Source organism: Phascolarctos cinereus, unplaced genomic scaffold (genome assembly GCF_003287225.1).
Source record: "Phascolarctos cinereus isolate Bilbo 61053 unplaced genomic scaffold, phaCin_HiC Scaffold_5;HRSCAF=322, whole genome shotgun sequence".
In the NCBI taxonomy this organism is placed as follows: Eukaryota; Metazoa; Chordata; class Mammalia; order Diprotodontia; family Phascolarctidae; genus Phascolarctos; species Phascolarctos cinereus.
Window position 1 is genome coordinate 353,328,230 of NW_027555958.1, and position 12,743 is coordinate 353,340,972.

The 12,743-nt window shown below is 44.3% G+C and overlaps 1 protein-coding gene across 8 annotated transcripts; it reads left to right on the forward strand.

Moving 5' to 3' along the window:
* The first annotated feature begins 3,259 nt into the window (after positions 1-3,259).
* On the forward strand, positions 3,260-12,538 carry PYCR2 (pyrroline-5-carboxylate reductase 2). 8 transcript variants are annotated; one of them, XM_020982146.2, is made up of 9 exons: positions 3,260-3,433; positions 4,282-4,358; positions 5,652-5,764; positions 6,114-6,184; positions 9,683-9,862; positions 10,031-10,252; positions 10,923-11,015; positions 11,430-11,593; positions 11,968-12,538. In XM_020982146.2, the coding sequence occupies exons 1-9, from the start codon at positions 3,431-3,433 to the stop codon at positions 12,131-12,133; spliced, it is 1,089 nt and encodes a 362-aa protein (XP_020837805.1). In that variant the 5' UTR covers positions 3,260-3,430; the 3' UTR covers positions 12,134-12,538. The 8 variants fall into 8 exon arrangements, with proteins under 8 accessions (XP_020837805.1, XP_078012410.1, XP_020837810.1 ...); XM_078156284.1 differs by lacking the exons at positions 3,260-3,433; positions 4,282-4,358 and adding an exon at positions 4,374-4,768 and having other exon boundaries at positions 6,064-6,184; XM_020982151.2 differs by lacking the exons at positions 3,260-3,433; positions 4,282-4,358 and adding an exon at positions 4,379-4,645.
* Positions 12,539-12,743: the final 205 nt, after the last annotated feature.

The window sequence follows — 12,743 nt, forward strand, 5'->3', positions numbered from 1 at the left end:
AGCCTGGATACCATTCAGGTGGGAATTGGCCTGGGGCCATAGTGAGGTATGGAATTATAGCCTCAGGAGAATGTCAGAAAGTCCAGGGTTTTTCCTTTTTGGGATCTAGATTCCATCCTCATCAATAGCCCTGGGATACACTCATGATGAGCCAACATAATCATCTGAGAAGGAGCTATCAGACAACTGGGAGGAGAAGCTGAAGAGAGCACCAGTACTGAAACCTAAGAAGGAAAGAGTACCCAGGAAAAGTGGGTGTTACCAACATCAAATGGTATAGAAATGTTGAGAAGAATGAGAACTGAGAAAGGGTCATAGAATTTGTCAATTAAGAGACTATTGGTAATCTTGGAGAGCACAAAATGGGGGATGAGGTTGTTAGCCAGATTGCAAGGGGCTGAGAAGTGAGTGAGATCTGAGAAAGTAGAGGCAATAAGTGTAGACAGCTTTTTCTAGGGCAGCTAGAGAGAAGTGATGTAAGGATGATAGCTTGTAGGGATGGTAGGACCTCATTTGACCTACTTGACCATTGCTAAATCTTGTCAGACCTAGGATTCAAACTCAAGTTGACTCCAAATCCATCAGTTTTCCTGTATATAGTGATGGGGTTGGGATCTGACCCCAGAAAGGAAAAACCATGGACTTTCCCACATGGCCAAATCTCTGACATTTGCCTGAGGCTATAATCCCATCAACCGGCCTTTCATTGTGGCTGCACCCAATCTCCCAATTCTGTTACCCTTAACCTAGCCTAACCCTCCACTGTCTTACCTCCCCATGGCCCCAGGACACTTCCCACCCTTAATCTTAGCTATGCTCCATTCTCCCTTGGCCAGGTGGTCCAGGTCCCTGGAATTCTATTACCTCACAGTCCTCTGGCAGACTACTTGGCCACTCCTAGACCCCTCCCATAGTCTTTCTGTATATAAGGTCCATCTTGTGTCCATTAAAGTGCTCAGATTCTTATAATCTAGCCACTGCTCCTATTTTTACAACCTAACCAATAGCTCACAGGTGCCCAGATTCCTTAAGAGTCTGGCTAATATGGCAGATCTTTAATAAACCTTGTCTTTGGCTGAAAGAAGGGTTGGGTTGAATTCTTTTGGACATGAATGGGATGTCCCAGTGAAGACTTCTCAGTGTAATTAAGGTAATGAGTTCAGAAGGCAGTGTGAGAAATGAACTCTCAGAAGTGAAGGCTCCTCAAAGGGTCAAATAATTCTTGATTACTACTTTCAAAATCCTTGCCCACTCAGACCCTGTTTTTAAGCACTTAACTGAAAGAATAAGCACTGCCCCATCCCCAACCTGGCTTTGAATTTCACCTGGAATGTAAGCCCCACCTCCCAGTTAGAATGTAAGCCCACCGACTTGTTTTCGTGGTAGGTGGAGATTTGCTTTTATAAGGCAGCCCCTGTTGGGTGGTCTCTCTCTCTCTCTCTCTCTCTCTCTCTCTCTCTCTCTCTCTCTCTCTCTCTCTCTCTCTCTCTCTCTCTCTCTCTCTCTCTCTCTCTCTCTCTCCACCGAGGAGCAGACAGCTATCTTGGGAGATTGTAAAAAAGGTAACCTTTGCTTTCCACCTTGAGAAGTCTCTGAGTTTAATTTGGGTTGGGGTCACTGTCCCACACAGACAGAACCCATGTGTTGTGATCTCAGGGTCCCAGCACCCCTAAACATCTAGACCTCATCATGTGGTACTGTATCTTTTCAGGAAGATATTAGACACACATGAAAATGATTTAAGGATACTTATAAACCAATTTAATAATTAGTGAAAATTAATAAATTTTGTATGTAAATAATTGATTAGGATTAAAGAATTAATTAAACTATGGATGGTATAATGGATAAACTATGGGTGTTATAAACTGATGGTATAATCTCTCTTAATTCTGGTACCTCTGCTACCAGGGAGACCATATTTTAAATTTATAAACTATTATAATGAAATGACATAAAAGGAATCACAAAAACAAACCAAGAATTCAAGCTGATGGCCAAATTCAGGGTGTAAGATCAGTCTTATGAGTCAGTTAAGACCAGGTAACTTGGAAGAAATAGTCCCTACAGAAGTTTGTTGGTTATCAATGTCAGAACTTGTATCCCAAGTATCAACTTGACATGAAGTATAACACTTAGCCCAAAGTCAAACCTAAACCTTAATTCTGACGTCAGAGTCTTTGTGGTCCCTGAAGAGGGAATGAAAGAATAGGATTATAGAATTTAGAGCTGGAAGGCCCTTACTATCTAGGCAACTCCTTCTCCAGTAATAGAAGATAGGATTTAATAGATAAGGGAGATTTACTTTGTTTATAGGCTCTTTTGAGTGTTTATGAGTTTTCTGTATTTTTGTTGGGGGTAGTGATGAGTATGGGATCTAAACCCCAAAAAGGAAAAACCCTGGACTTTCCCACAATGGCCAAATCTCTGGTGGTCACCTGAGGCTATAATCCCATCAGCTGGTCTTTCATTGTGGCTACACCCAATCTCCCAATTCTGTTACCCTTAATCTAGCCTAGCTTTCCATCATCTTGCCTCCCTATGGCCACAGGCCACTTCTCACCCTTAATCCTATCTAGGCTCCATTCTCCCTTGGCCACTGTGGTCCAGGTCCTTGGGATTCTATTACTTCATAGATTACTTAGCCACTCCTAGATCCCTCCCATGGTCTTTCTGTATGTAAGGTCCATCTTGTCTCCATTAAGATGCTCAGATTCTTATAACCTAGCCAATAGCTCATAGATAGTCAGATTCCTTAAGAATCTGGCTAATATGGCCGATCTTTAATAAACCTTGTCTTTGGCTGAAAGAAGGCTTGGGTCGAATTCTTTCAGACAGGACCTGTGTGTTGTGATCTTGGGGTCCCAGCACCCCTAAACCTCTAGAGCTCATCAGTAATACATAAGCTCTTATGGGCCTAATGTTTGCATTGTTATTTTGAGTACTTGTATAAGGAGTGGGGTCAATTTTACCTACATTTGTGGGGCTATATTGTGTGATTTCCAAGAAGCAACTCTGTGTAGAAGCAATACAAACCAAAAAGAATTATAATTCTTGGAGGTCACCCCCAAGATTAAATCCATTCTATAAACACAGAGGTAGGAGGTATTGGGCCATGGGTTATCTCTTATTACCCATCTTCATGGGTTCTTCCTTCTAGTGAAACTGTCAGCCAGTTGTTCCGGGTCCCTCCCCCACCCCCCATATATGGAATGCATTTCCCTTTCAGGTTACAGAATCTATAACTTCCTTCAAAACACAGCTTCAGGTACCACCTGCTCTGAGGCCTTTCTTGATTTCCTGTTAGAATTCTCTCTTTCTTGAAACAATTTTGTGTATGCCCTGTATTATGTTTGCTTTATGTGCATCTTGAGGCACTGTTTCTTTTTTTCTCTTGGCATCCCTAGCACCCAGCACAAGTGCCTTGCAAATGGTAAGTGCTTAAAAACTGCTTTTCTTAATTTGAATTTTACAGATGAAGGTTTTGAGGATGAGAAGAATGAAATGATCTTTCCAATCTCACACAGCTGGTAGTGTTGAGGTTTAGAGACGCTGGGACCCCAATATCACAACATGAAGATCCTGCCCAAAAGAATTCGACCCAAGCCTTCTTTCAGCCAAAGACAAAGTTTATTAGAACATCTGTCATATTAGGCAGACTCTTTAAGGAGTCTGAATGTTAGTGAGTTATTAGCTAGATTTTAAGAATCTAAGCAGTGGCTAGATTTTAAGAATCTTAGCCTACGGCTAGATTATAAGAATCTGAGCATCTTAAAGGAGACAAGATGGATCTTATATACAGAAAGACTATGAGAGATCTAGGAGTGGCCAAGTAATCTATGAGGTAATAGAACTCCGGGAGGGACCAGGACCACCTGGCTCAGGGAGAATGGAGTAGCCTGGGACCACAGGGAGGTAAGACAATGGAGGGCAAGGCTAGGTTAAGGGTAACAGAATTGGGAGATTGGGTGTAGCCATAATGAAAGGCCAATTGATGGCATTATAGCCTTAGGCAAATGCCAGAGATTTGGCCATGTGGGAAAGTCCACGGTTTTTCCTTTCTGGGGTCCAGATCCCATCCTCATCAGTAGGTCACAAAGCCAGGACACAAATTTAGGTTTTCTGATTCTTCATTTATTTCTCTTTACCTTAAGCTCTCTTGCTTGTTCAGATAAAGGGTTAGGACTAGCACAGACCCCCACCTCAATTCCACTAAAACCACAGACTCTTAGGGGTCAGCAGCTACATACATCTCTCACCTTATGAGTTTGTTCATTTAAGGGCATTGAAGTTGAGCAGCAGAAGGCAGGCTTTGGAGTCTGGAAGATCTTTAGTTCAAATCTTGCCATTGATACCAGGTAAGTACATCACTTAACCTCTCTCTAACTTTCTTCATCTGCAAAATGCACAATAATTCGCACCTACTTCATAGAGTTGTTATAAGGATCAAAGAAGCTATTATGTGTAAAATGCTTTGCAAAACTTGAAGCACACACTAGTACATATTTTGGAAAGGGGGCAGGACTCTGAAGGAAAAGTTGTGTCACTAATGTTCCACCAGAGGGTGTGGGTCAGTGGAAAGATGGCTGCATTTGGACGGGAATTCAGATCCTAGCTCTGCCAATTACTGTCTGACCTTGGCCAAGTAATTTCACCCCTCCAGACCTCGGTTTCCGCATCTATAAGACGAAGGGGCTCGGACTAGATGACCTCAAAGGTCGTCCACAGTTTGATGGAGAGAAGAACCAAGGGCGCCTCACCTAGCTCAGTGAGGAAGGAGGGCTTAAAAAGCTGCTTCTGGATCACCTCTGCTTCGGAAGGGCTCTCTCTGTCTCCTCCTCTAAATAAGATTTAACTGGCCCGCCCTGGGCCTTGACTTGCAAGCTCGTGGGGGCGGGGGAGGGGGGCGGGCGGGGCGGAAGTGTTAGGATGATGGTTTGGGGCCATTTGCATCCCAACTGTGTGTAAGGCTTCCTGGGGAGTTCCTCCAGGGATTACAAGCTTTGTGAGGCTCTCAGATAGTTACGCTTTGGGAGGGTCAGGGGCTGGAGAGGCCCTTGCAGGCCACACTCTCGGACGCACATCCCTGCAATCCCCGCTTCATTAGCAATCGTGCGGGACAGCGCCTAGCATCAGTAGGTACAGTGGTCCTTGGCGCACGTAACTGCGGGGCGGGATTTGGAGCTCTATGGAGCTCCTGGAGCTCCTGGTAGCTGCTCTGGCAGTTGCAGCTTCCATTGTCCGGGCTCCTGAAGCTCCCGGTGAGGTGGCAGCAGTTGCAGCCAGGCGGAGACCTGCTTCGGGAGCGGGCGGGGTTGCGGGCAGGATGAAGGTTGCCTAAGCCAGATGGGTCGAGCCCCGCCTTCCTTCCTCTCCCAGATCCCCTTTTCCGGTGGTGGGCTTCTGCCCCTCTGCGGAAGAGGAGTCTGGAGCTGGGGAGAGGAGGGTCAGGGCCAGGGAAGATTGAAATCACCGGTCTACCCAATCTGGGCAAGCTTGAGCTAACCAGCCGCGGGAATGCAAACAGCAGAAGGCAGGCCTGTCTCTACCCTGAGAGCAGAGCTCTGGGAGGGCTTCCTAGGGAGGGGGTAGCGCCCCAGGGCTGCTCTCTCCTTTTCTCGCCTCCGGTCACATTTCTGATATTCTCACAGCTGCATCTCAGGGCTTTCCTTCGAGCCTGTTCCATCCTCCAGGACCATGAGCGTGGGCTTCATTGGGGCCGGCCAGTTGGCCTTTGCCCTCGCCAGGGGCTTCACTGCAGCAGGTAGGAGAGGGGGACCCTTGAGGGTAGCGGGATTCTGAGTTAGTGAGAAGTTACACTCAGCTACCCTAAGCTCCTCAGTGTGTCGAGGAGATGAGATGCCTCAGACTACTGGCTCTGTGACCCTGGGCAAGTCATTTATGGGGTCACTTAGTATGGGACGCAATTGAATAACAACAAATCCCAAATAACTGAGAATTCCAGGGTGGAAACTGGGAAATGATGACGCCAGGAATAGGAATGGATCAGCACAGGGAGGGGCTGGGGTGTGACGAATAGAAATGTTTGTCATTGACTTGTAGGGTTCAGAACTACCCCTACCACAGCCCACGCTTTGAACTGTCTTCTCTAGGCATCCTGGCTTCCCACAAGATAATGGCTAGCACTCCCAATATGGACCTGCCTACAGTTTCTGCACTCAGGGTAGGTGTGAATAGTGGGAAGAAGGTAATGTGGGTAAATCTGTCCCTCCAAACTAAGTTGCTTGATTCCAGGATGGCTCATGGATAAACCAAGTTTCAGGTTTGGCCCAATTTCTTAGTCTCAGGACAGAACCCTGTCAGGGGTTGGCAAACAGCTATACCTGACCTGTTGTAGAATGTTATGGAAGGAGTATCTCAAAGGCAATATGGCATAGTTGATAGAGAACTGGTCTTAGAATACAATAATAATAACATTTATAGAGCATTTTTACCTATGTTATCTCATTTGATCCTCACAACAACCCCATGAGGTAGTATGCTGTGAGCATCGGATGAGGAGAGTAAGGCTGAGAGAGAATCTGTCTGAGGCAGAATTCAAATTCTGATTTTCCTGACTTCAAGTTCAGGACTGTATCCACTGTGCAACTTAGCTTCCAGGATTGAATTCTGCCTCTGAAACATACTGACTGTGTGACCCTGGGTAAGTCACTTCATGCCTAGCGCTCTAGGGAGTTACTGCAGACTCTTAATAGAAATGGGGACACACTAAGTCCTACTTTACATCAAACCTGAATTTGTTTCTTGGCAGTTCCTGGGCATTGCTTCTAGTTTTGCCCTCTGGGGCCAGCGAGAACATGCTTAATGCCTTTTCCAACACTTGAAGACAGCTATAATTTTTCTCCTCAACAAGTAAAATTCAACAAGCATTAAGTGCCTACTGTGTGCTGGATCCTAGGGACATAAGCTCTTTTCAATGCAAAAATTCCTTAGTTCCTTAATTCCCTAGTTCCTCCTAGGGCTGGAGGCCCTTCCCATTATGGTCCTGACCATCCTCCTCTGAATGCTCTAAAATTTATCAATAAATGTCCTTTCTAAAATATGGCACTTGGACTGATGTGGTTGGACAGGGAAGAGGACACTGGGACTGTCACCTCTCTAAATGCTGCCTAAGATCATGTTAGTTTTTATTTTCTTGTCTTTTTTTATTGATACTTTTTAAAATAATACCTTTATTTCCAAATCTATCCCTCCCTTCTTCCATAGTCATAGAATAAGAAAGATGTTAGAAGAAAAAGAGAAAGTTCAGCAAAACAAACCAATGCATCAACCAAGTTTGACAGATACTTTATTCCACACCCGTGATCCCCAACTCTTAAAAGAAGGGAGTACATTTTCTCAGCTTTTCTATGGGGCTCTGTTGGTCGCTATGATTTTACAGCATTTGGTTTTGTTTTGGCTGGATTGCTGTAGTCACTGTGTTGTCCTCCTGGTTCTGCTTACTTTCCCTTCCATCCATTTGTCTTCCTCTGCTTCTCTGAATTCTTCATGTTTAGTTGTCTCTTATCCATCCGTTTCAGAGGCAGATGGATGGTAAAATGGATTGAGCACTCTACTTGTAATCAGAAAGATCTGAGTGTTCAGATGTAGCCTGAGATGCTCACTAGCTGTGTGACCCTAAGCCATTTACTTCACCTCTGTCTGCCTCAGTTTCCTCACCTGTAAGATGGGGATAATAGTACCTACCTCCTAGGGTTGTTGTAAGGACAGAATGAGATATTTGCAAAGTGCTTTGCAAACCTTAAAACTAAATAAATGATATTACTTTTTAACTACTATTTGTTTAGCCAGTTCCCCAGTCAGTGGTGATCCCTCTACTTTGTTTCTAGTTTTTTGTTCCCACAGAAAAGGGCTACTATGAATTATTTGGTGCATCTTAGTTTTTTTGGCTGTTATTTTCACACTGTTAACTCATAGAGAGCTTGTGCTCTACTAAAATACCCAGATCTATTCGCAAGTGAATGGGTGTCAGGCCTTACCTCTTGTATTTGTGAAATTAATTTTTTGAACCCATATGTAAGAATTTGCATTTAAACCTATAAAATTTGATCTTCTTAGATTTGATCCAGATGTCAATATCCTTTTGGGTTCTATGTCATTCAGTGTATTAGTTATTCCTTTCAGATTTATGTTGTCTGCAGATTTGCTAAGCATGTCACCTATGTCTTAATCTAATTCAGTCAATTGCCTAGCATTTATTAAGGTCCTGCCAGGCACTCTACTAGCCCGAGAGTACAAAGAAAGGCAAAAACCAAACAGTGCCCCAGTAGTCTCAGAGGGAAGGCACTAAGATTAAGGAAGACTAGGGATGGTTTCTTGCAGAAGATAGAATTTTAGCTGGGATTTAAGGGAAGCTAGGAGGCAGAGGTGAGGAGATAAAGCATTTCAGGCTTGAGAGACAGCCAGTGGAAATGCTCAGAGTCAGGAGATGAAGAGTCATGTTCGAGTCAATGCCTCTGGACTGCTGAACTTGTTAAACAGCAAAGGGCCAAGCACAGAGCCTAGAGCCATTCCACTAAAGCCTTCCTTTCAAGTTAACATCAAACACATCATTTGACCCCAAATCTAGTGCTCTATCAACAATGCTAAACTGCCTCGTCGGGTTAGGGTGTCTAACATAGGGAGTGGCCTTTATTCCCCTTTTAAAATTCCATTAGTAGGGGCCTTGAAGCAAACTCCAAACCCCAACATTGAAAGCATCAAGCATCGTGGGCCTAATGGACAAGTGACCTAGGTTGGGAGGTTAGAACTATAATGCTGTTACCAGCTTTGCCTCTGATAGGACACGTCCTGCACTCCATTGCTATGTTCAGGCTTCCATCCGTTCAGCAGATACTAATAACTTATGGCATGGAAATGCCCTTGGGTTCTTGCCAGCAGAGCACAAGCCCTGTCTGGTCCAACAAAGTTGGAAAGGTTTTGAGCATATCCTGGGGATAAATTATGTCTGCCATCTAAATATCACCTTGGCTGAGTAAAGAAGAGCCTCATCACCAGCATGTTGACCAATAAATGAGCAATTCTTTGGCCATGGTGAGCCAGAAAACTATATATATGATACTAGGTGCACGGGAAAGATACAAAGAAAAATGTAGCACATCCTTGCCCTCAAGAAGCCTACCATCTAGTAAGGAGAACAAAATAAATAAATATGCAACTTAGGACATTAAGTGGATAAGAAGAATGTAGAGTGTTGTGTTAATGAGACAACACATATAAAATGCTTTGCAAACCTTAAAATACAATATAAGTGATAGTTATTTGTGATAATGATGATGATACCTCAGATTACCAACCATATTTCACAGTCAAGATTTTACCTGGCAAAGTGTTTTACATGCCTGGGTCATGCTAGGATCCTAGTGTAGAGAGTCTTATTTTCCAAGTAGAAGAACAGAAAGCCACTTGTCCTCCCCTAGGAAGGATTAACATCTCTCTCTTCCCTCCTCCCCTTTTTCCAGCCCATTAACAGCAAAAACAGGGGATCTGGAAGGAATGAGGGGGCATTATAGAAAGATAAGGATACTAAATTTGTTTTCTGCTGATTACAGAGAGGCCAGCCTAGTGATCTAACTGTCCCTTTGGGAAAGTCCTGAGTCTGGGTAGGCCATTCTAGCTCCTGAATCTAATTCCCAGTCCTTGAACCTGTTACTTCCTGCAGAAGATAGGTGTGAAGCTGACCCACCACAACAAGGAAACAGTGCAGCACAGTGATGTGCTCTTCCTGGCTGTCAAACCTCACATTATTCCCTTCATCCTGGATGAGATTGGGTCTGATATCAAGGACAGACACATCGTGGTCTCCTGTGCTGCTGGTGTCACTATCAGCTCCATTGAGAAGGTACCACAATTCTCCATCCTGCCCCTGAATGGGAAAAGGTCAGGCACCCAAGGTGCTGGGGTATATGCGCTCAGTGACTGATAGGGAGAGGAATTTGGAATGGCAAGTCGGGATGGGGAGAGGCATCAGGAAGTCAGAACTGGGAGTTTCTTCTATTTCTTTCCTCAGAAATTGACAGCATTCCAGCCAGCCCCCAAGATCATTCGATGTATGACCAACACTCCTGTACTGGTCCGGGAAGGAGCCACAGTATATGCCACTGGTACCCATGCCCTGGTAGAGGATGGGAAACTCCTAGAACAGCTAATGAGCAGTGTGGGCTTCTGCATAGAAGTGGAAGAGGACCTGATAGATGCTGTCACGGGACTCAGCGGCAGTGGCCCTGCCTATGTGAGAGCTGGAACTGGGGTGGGGCAAGGGAAATGAGAGAGCTCCTGGTAAGCTCATTTCTTCCTTCCTTTAAGAACTCTTCTGAATGGGAGAAATCTTGGGGTATGCTAATTTGGAATGCTGGAGATCAGTTGCTCACTAAACATTTATTAAGCACCTATAAACACTGAGAATAAAAAAAGGAGACAGTCCCTGCCCTCAAATTGCTTATAATCTTATGGGGGAAGACTGCACACAAAAGGAAGCTGAAAAGAGAGAAGGGATAGGGTCGGAGAAATTGCCTGGAATCATGATGGAAAAGTCAGAAATCCCAAAGTAATAGCACCAGGTGAGAAAGGAATAGATTTTTTGAGCTGAGCTCCATGGTTCCACTCTCCAGTAAGAGGGACAGAAGGTAGTGATGAGGTGGAGTCCCAAGGCTGATGGGGTCTTAGAGGATGATCAGGTTTTCCCAATATTGAGCTACTTGGGACATGGTAGAAAGGCAGGGAGCAAGGCTAAGTTTTAGTTACTGGCCTTCAGTAGTCTTTCCTGGCTGAACTGATAGGGGAAGGGTTAGATCCCTGGGATTATTTCCAATAACTTTAGGGAACAGATAGTTCCCTTAAGAGGGAATCATCAACATGCCCCCTCCCATCCTTTTCCATACAGAACTTGTTTTCCTCTGTAGGCATTTATGGCCTTGGATGCACTAGCAGATGGTGGGGTGAAGATGGGCCTCCCAAGGAGACTGGCAGTCCGTCTGGGTGCACAGGCCTTACTGGTCAGTATCCCTGCCTCTCTCCTTCTGCCTTTTGTTTGCATGGCACATTACAGGGCTCCTCATGTGCTTTGTTGTGGTACATAGGTGAATATCTTAGAGTGAGAGTGGTAAGGGGAGGTCTTGGGGAAATAGAGCTCTTGGCTCTAATGCAGGCTTGCATGGCTTGTCATGAATTCCTTTAGCAGTCTGGTCAAGCCTATGGACTCCTTAGAATAATGTTTAAATTCATAAAATGAAACATATGGGATTACAAAAGAAACCAATGATATTGACAATAATTACCAAAATTTTGTTTTTAAAAAACAAGTTCATGGACCTCAAGTTAAAAAACCTTGTCCTGAAGGTTTTGTTCAGGGAGGCAATTCTCTCACTTAGTGACTGTATTCCTTTCTGTGTTTCTTTTTCTCCTGTAAGGGAGCTGCTAAGATGCTCCTGGACTCAGAGCAGCATCCAGGACAGCTCAAGGACAATGTTTGCTCCCCTGGGGGAGCCACCATTCATGCTTTGCACTTCTTGGAAAGTGGTGGTTTTCGATCTTTACTCATCAATGCTGTTGAGGCCTCCTGCATCCGGACCAGGTAGGTTCAACTTTCCCTCCTCATCTCCTAGTCACTCCATCCCCAGAACAGGCCTGCCCTACCTCATCAGTAACCTTCCTGTTGCCTTCATGCTTTTTTCAAGGGTTCAGCTGATTTATGCATCTACTATATATTGATTACATGGATAATCCCTTACCATCTCCTTTGAGATGGGACAGATGAGACTAGCAGAATGAATCAGACAAACACATCGCATTCACATCTCGTTCTTTTTGTAGTTAGGGGCAGGGCAGCAATTTTGGAAGTTTCAAGTCCCAGGGACTGAATCAGGTTTCATGAAAGTTTCTGTACCCTCTCCTTCAATGACAGTTCTAATACCACTGCTGCCTGACCCCCTCATATCCTCTCTGCAGGGAGCTACAGTTCATGGCTGACCAAGAGAAGATCTCCCCAGCTGCCATAAAGAAAACCCTCCTAGATAAGGTGAAGCTGGAGGTGCCTTCTGTTTCTACACACTCACTTTCCAGCAGAGTCAACTTATTGAATCATTCCCAAGCCCCTGGAGGCAAGAAGGATTGAGATGGATTTACCTCCCATTTACCTTGTCTGACACCCATTCCCTTTCCCTGCCCTCAGAGTAGTTACTCTGAGCTCTTAGCCAGCTCTAGTCCCTAGTACTCAGAGAGAGGAGTCTGTAGCAGTCATACAAATTGTAGTAAATTGTAATAAAATGTAAATCTCTTTACATCAGTGTAGAGGTGGACCTAGGTGCATTGATTTAACTAGATTTAAAATAATCTTCTCTTTCTTATGAATGGAAGGCAGAAAAGCTAAGAGTAGTTTTTAGTGGAGTGAGAGAAGAAACACTGTAATCATTTGAGTTGGAATGAAAGATACCAAATCGTGCTTGTGGGGCTTTTAAAAGATCATGCTTTATATGTATGAATTTTGTTTCAATAAAATTCGCCTTTTATTTTTAAAGAAGATGAGTAAAAACATGCTAATATACCTTCCAATTAACCGTGTCTAAACCATGTCATAGTGGAGAAAGTCCATGAGAGGGGTAATTATAGCCTGAAGGGCTGAACTTACAAACTTAATAAAAAGATAAGAATAATATCACAGTGTTGAGGTTTAGGGGTGCTGGGACCCCAAAATAGTGACACACAGGTCCTGCCAAAGTCTTCTT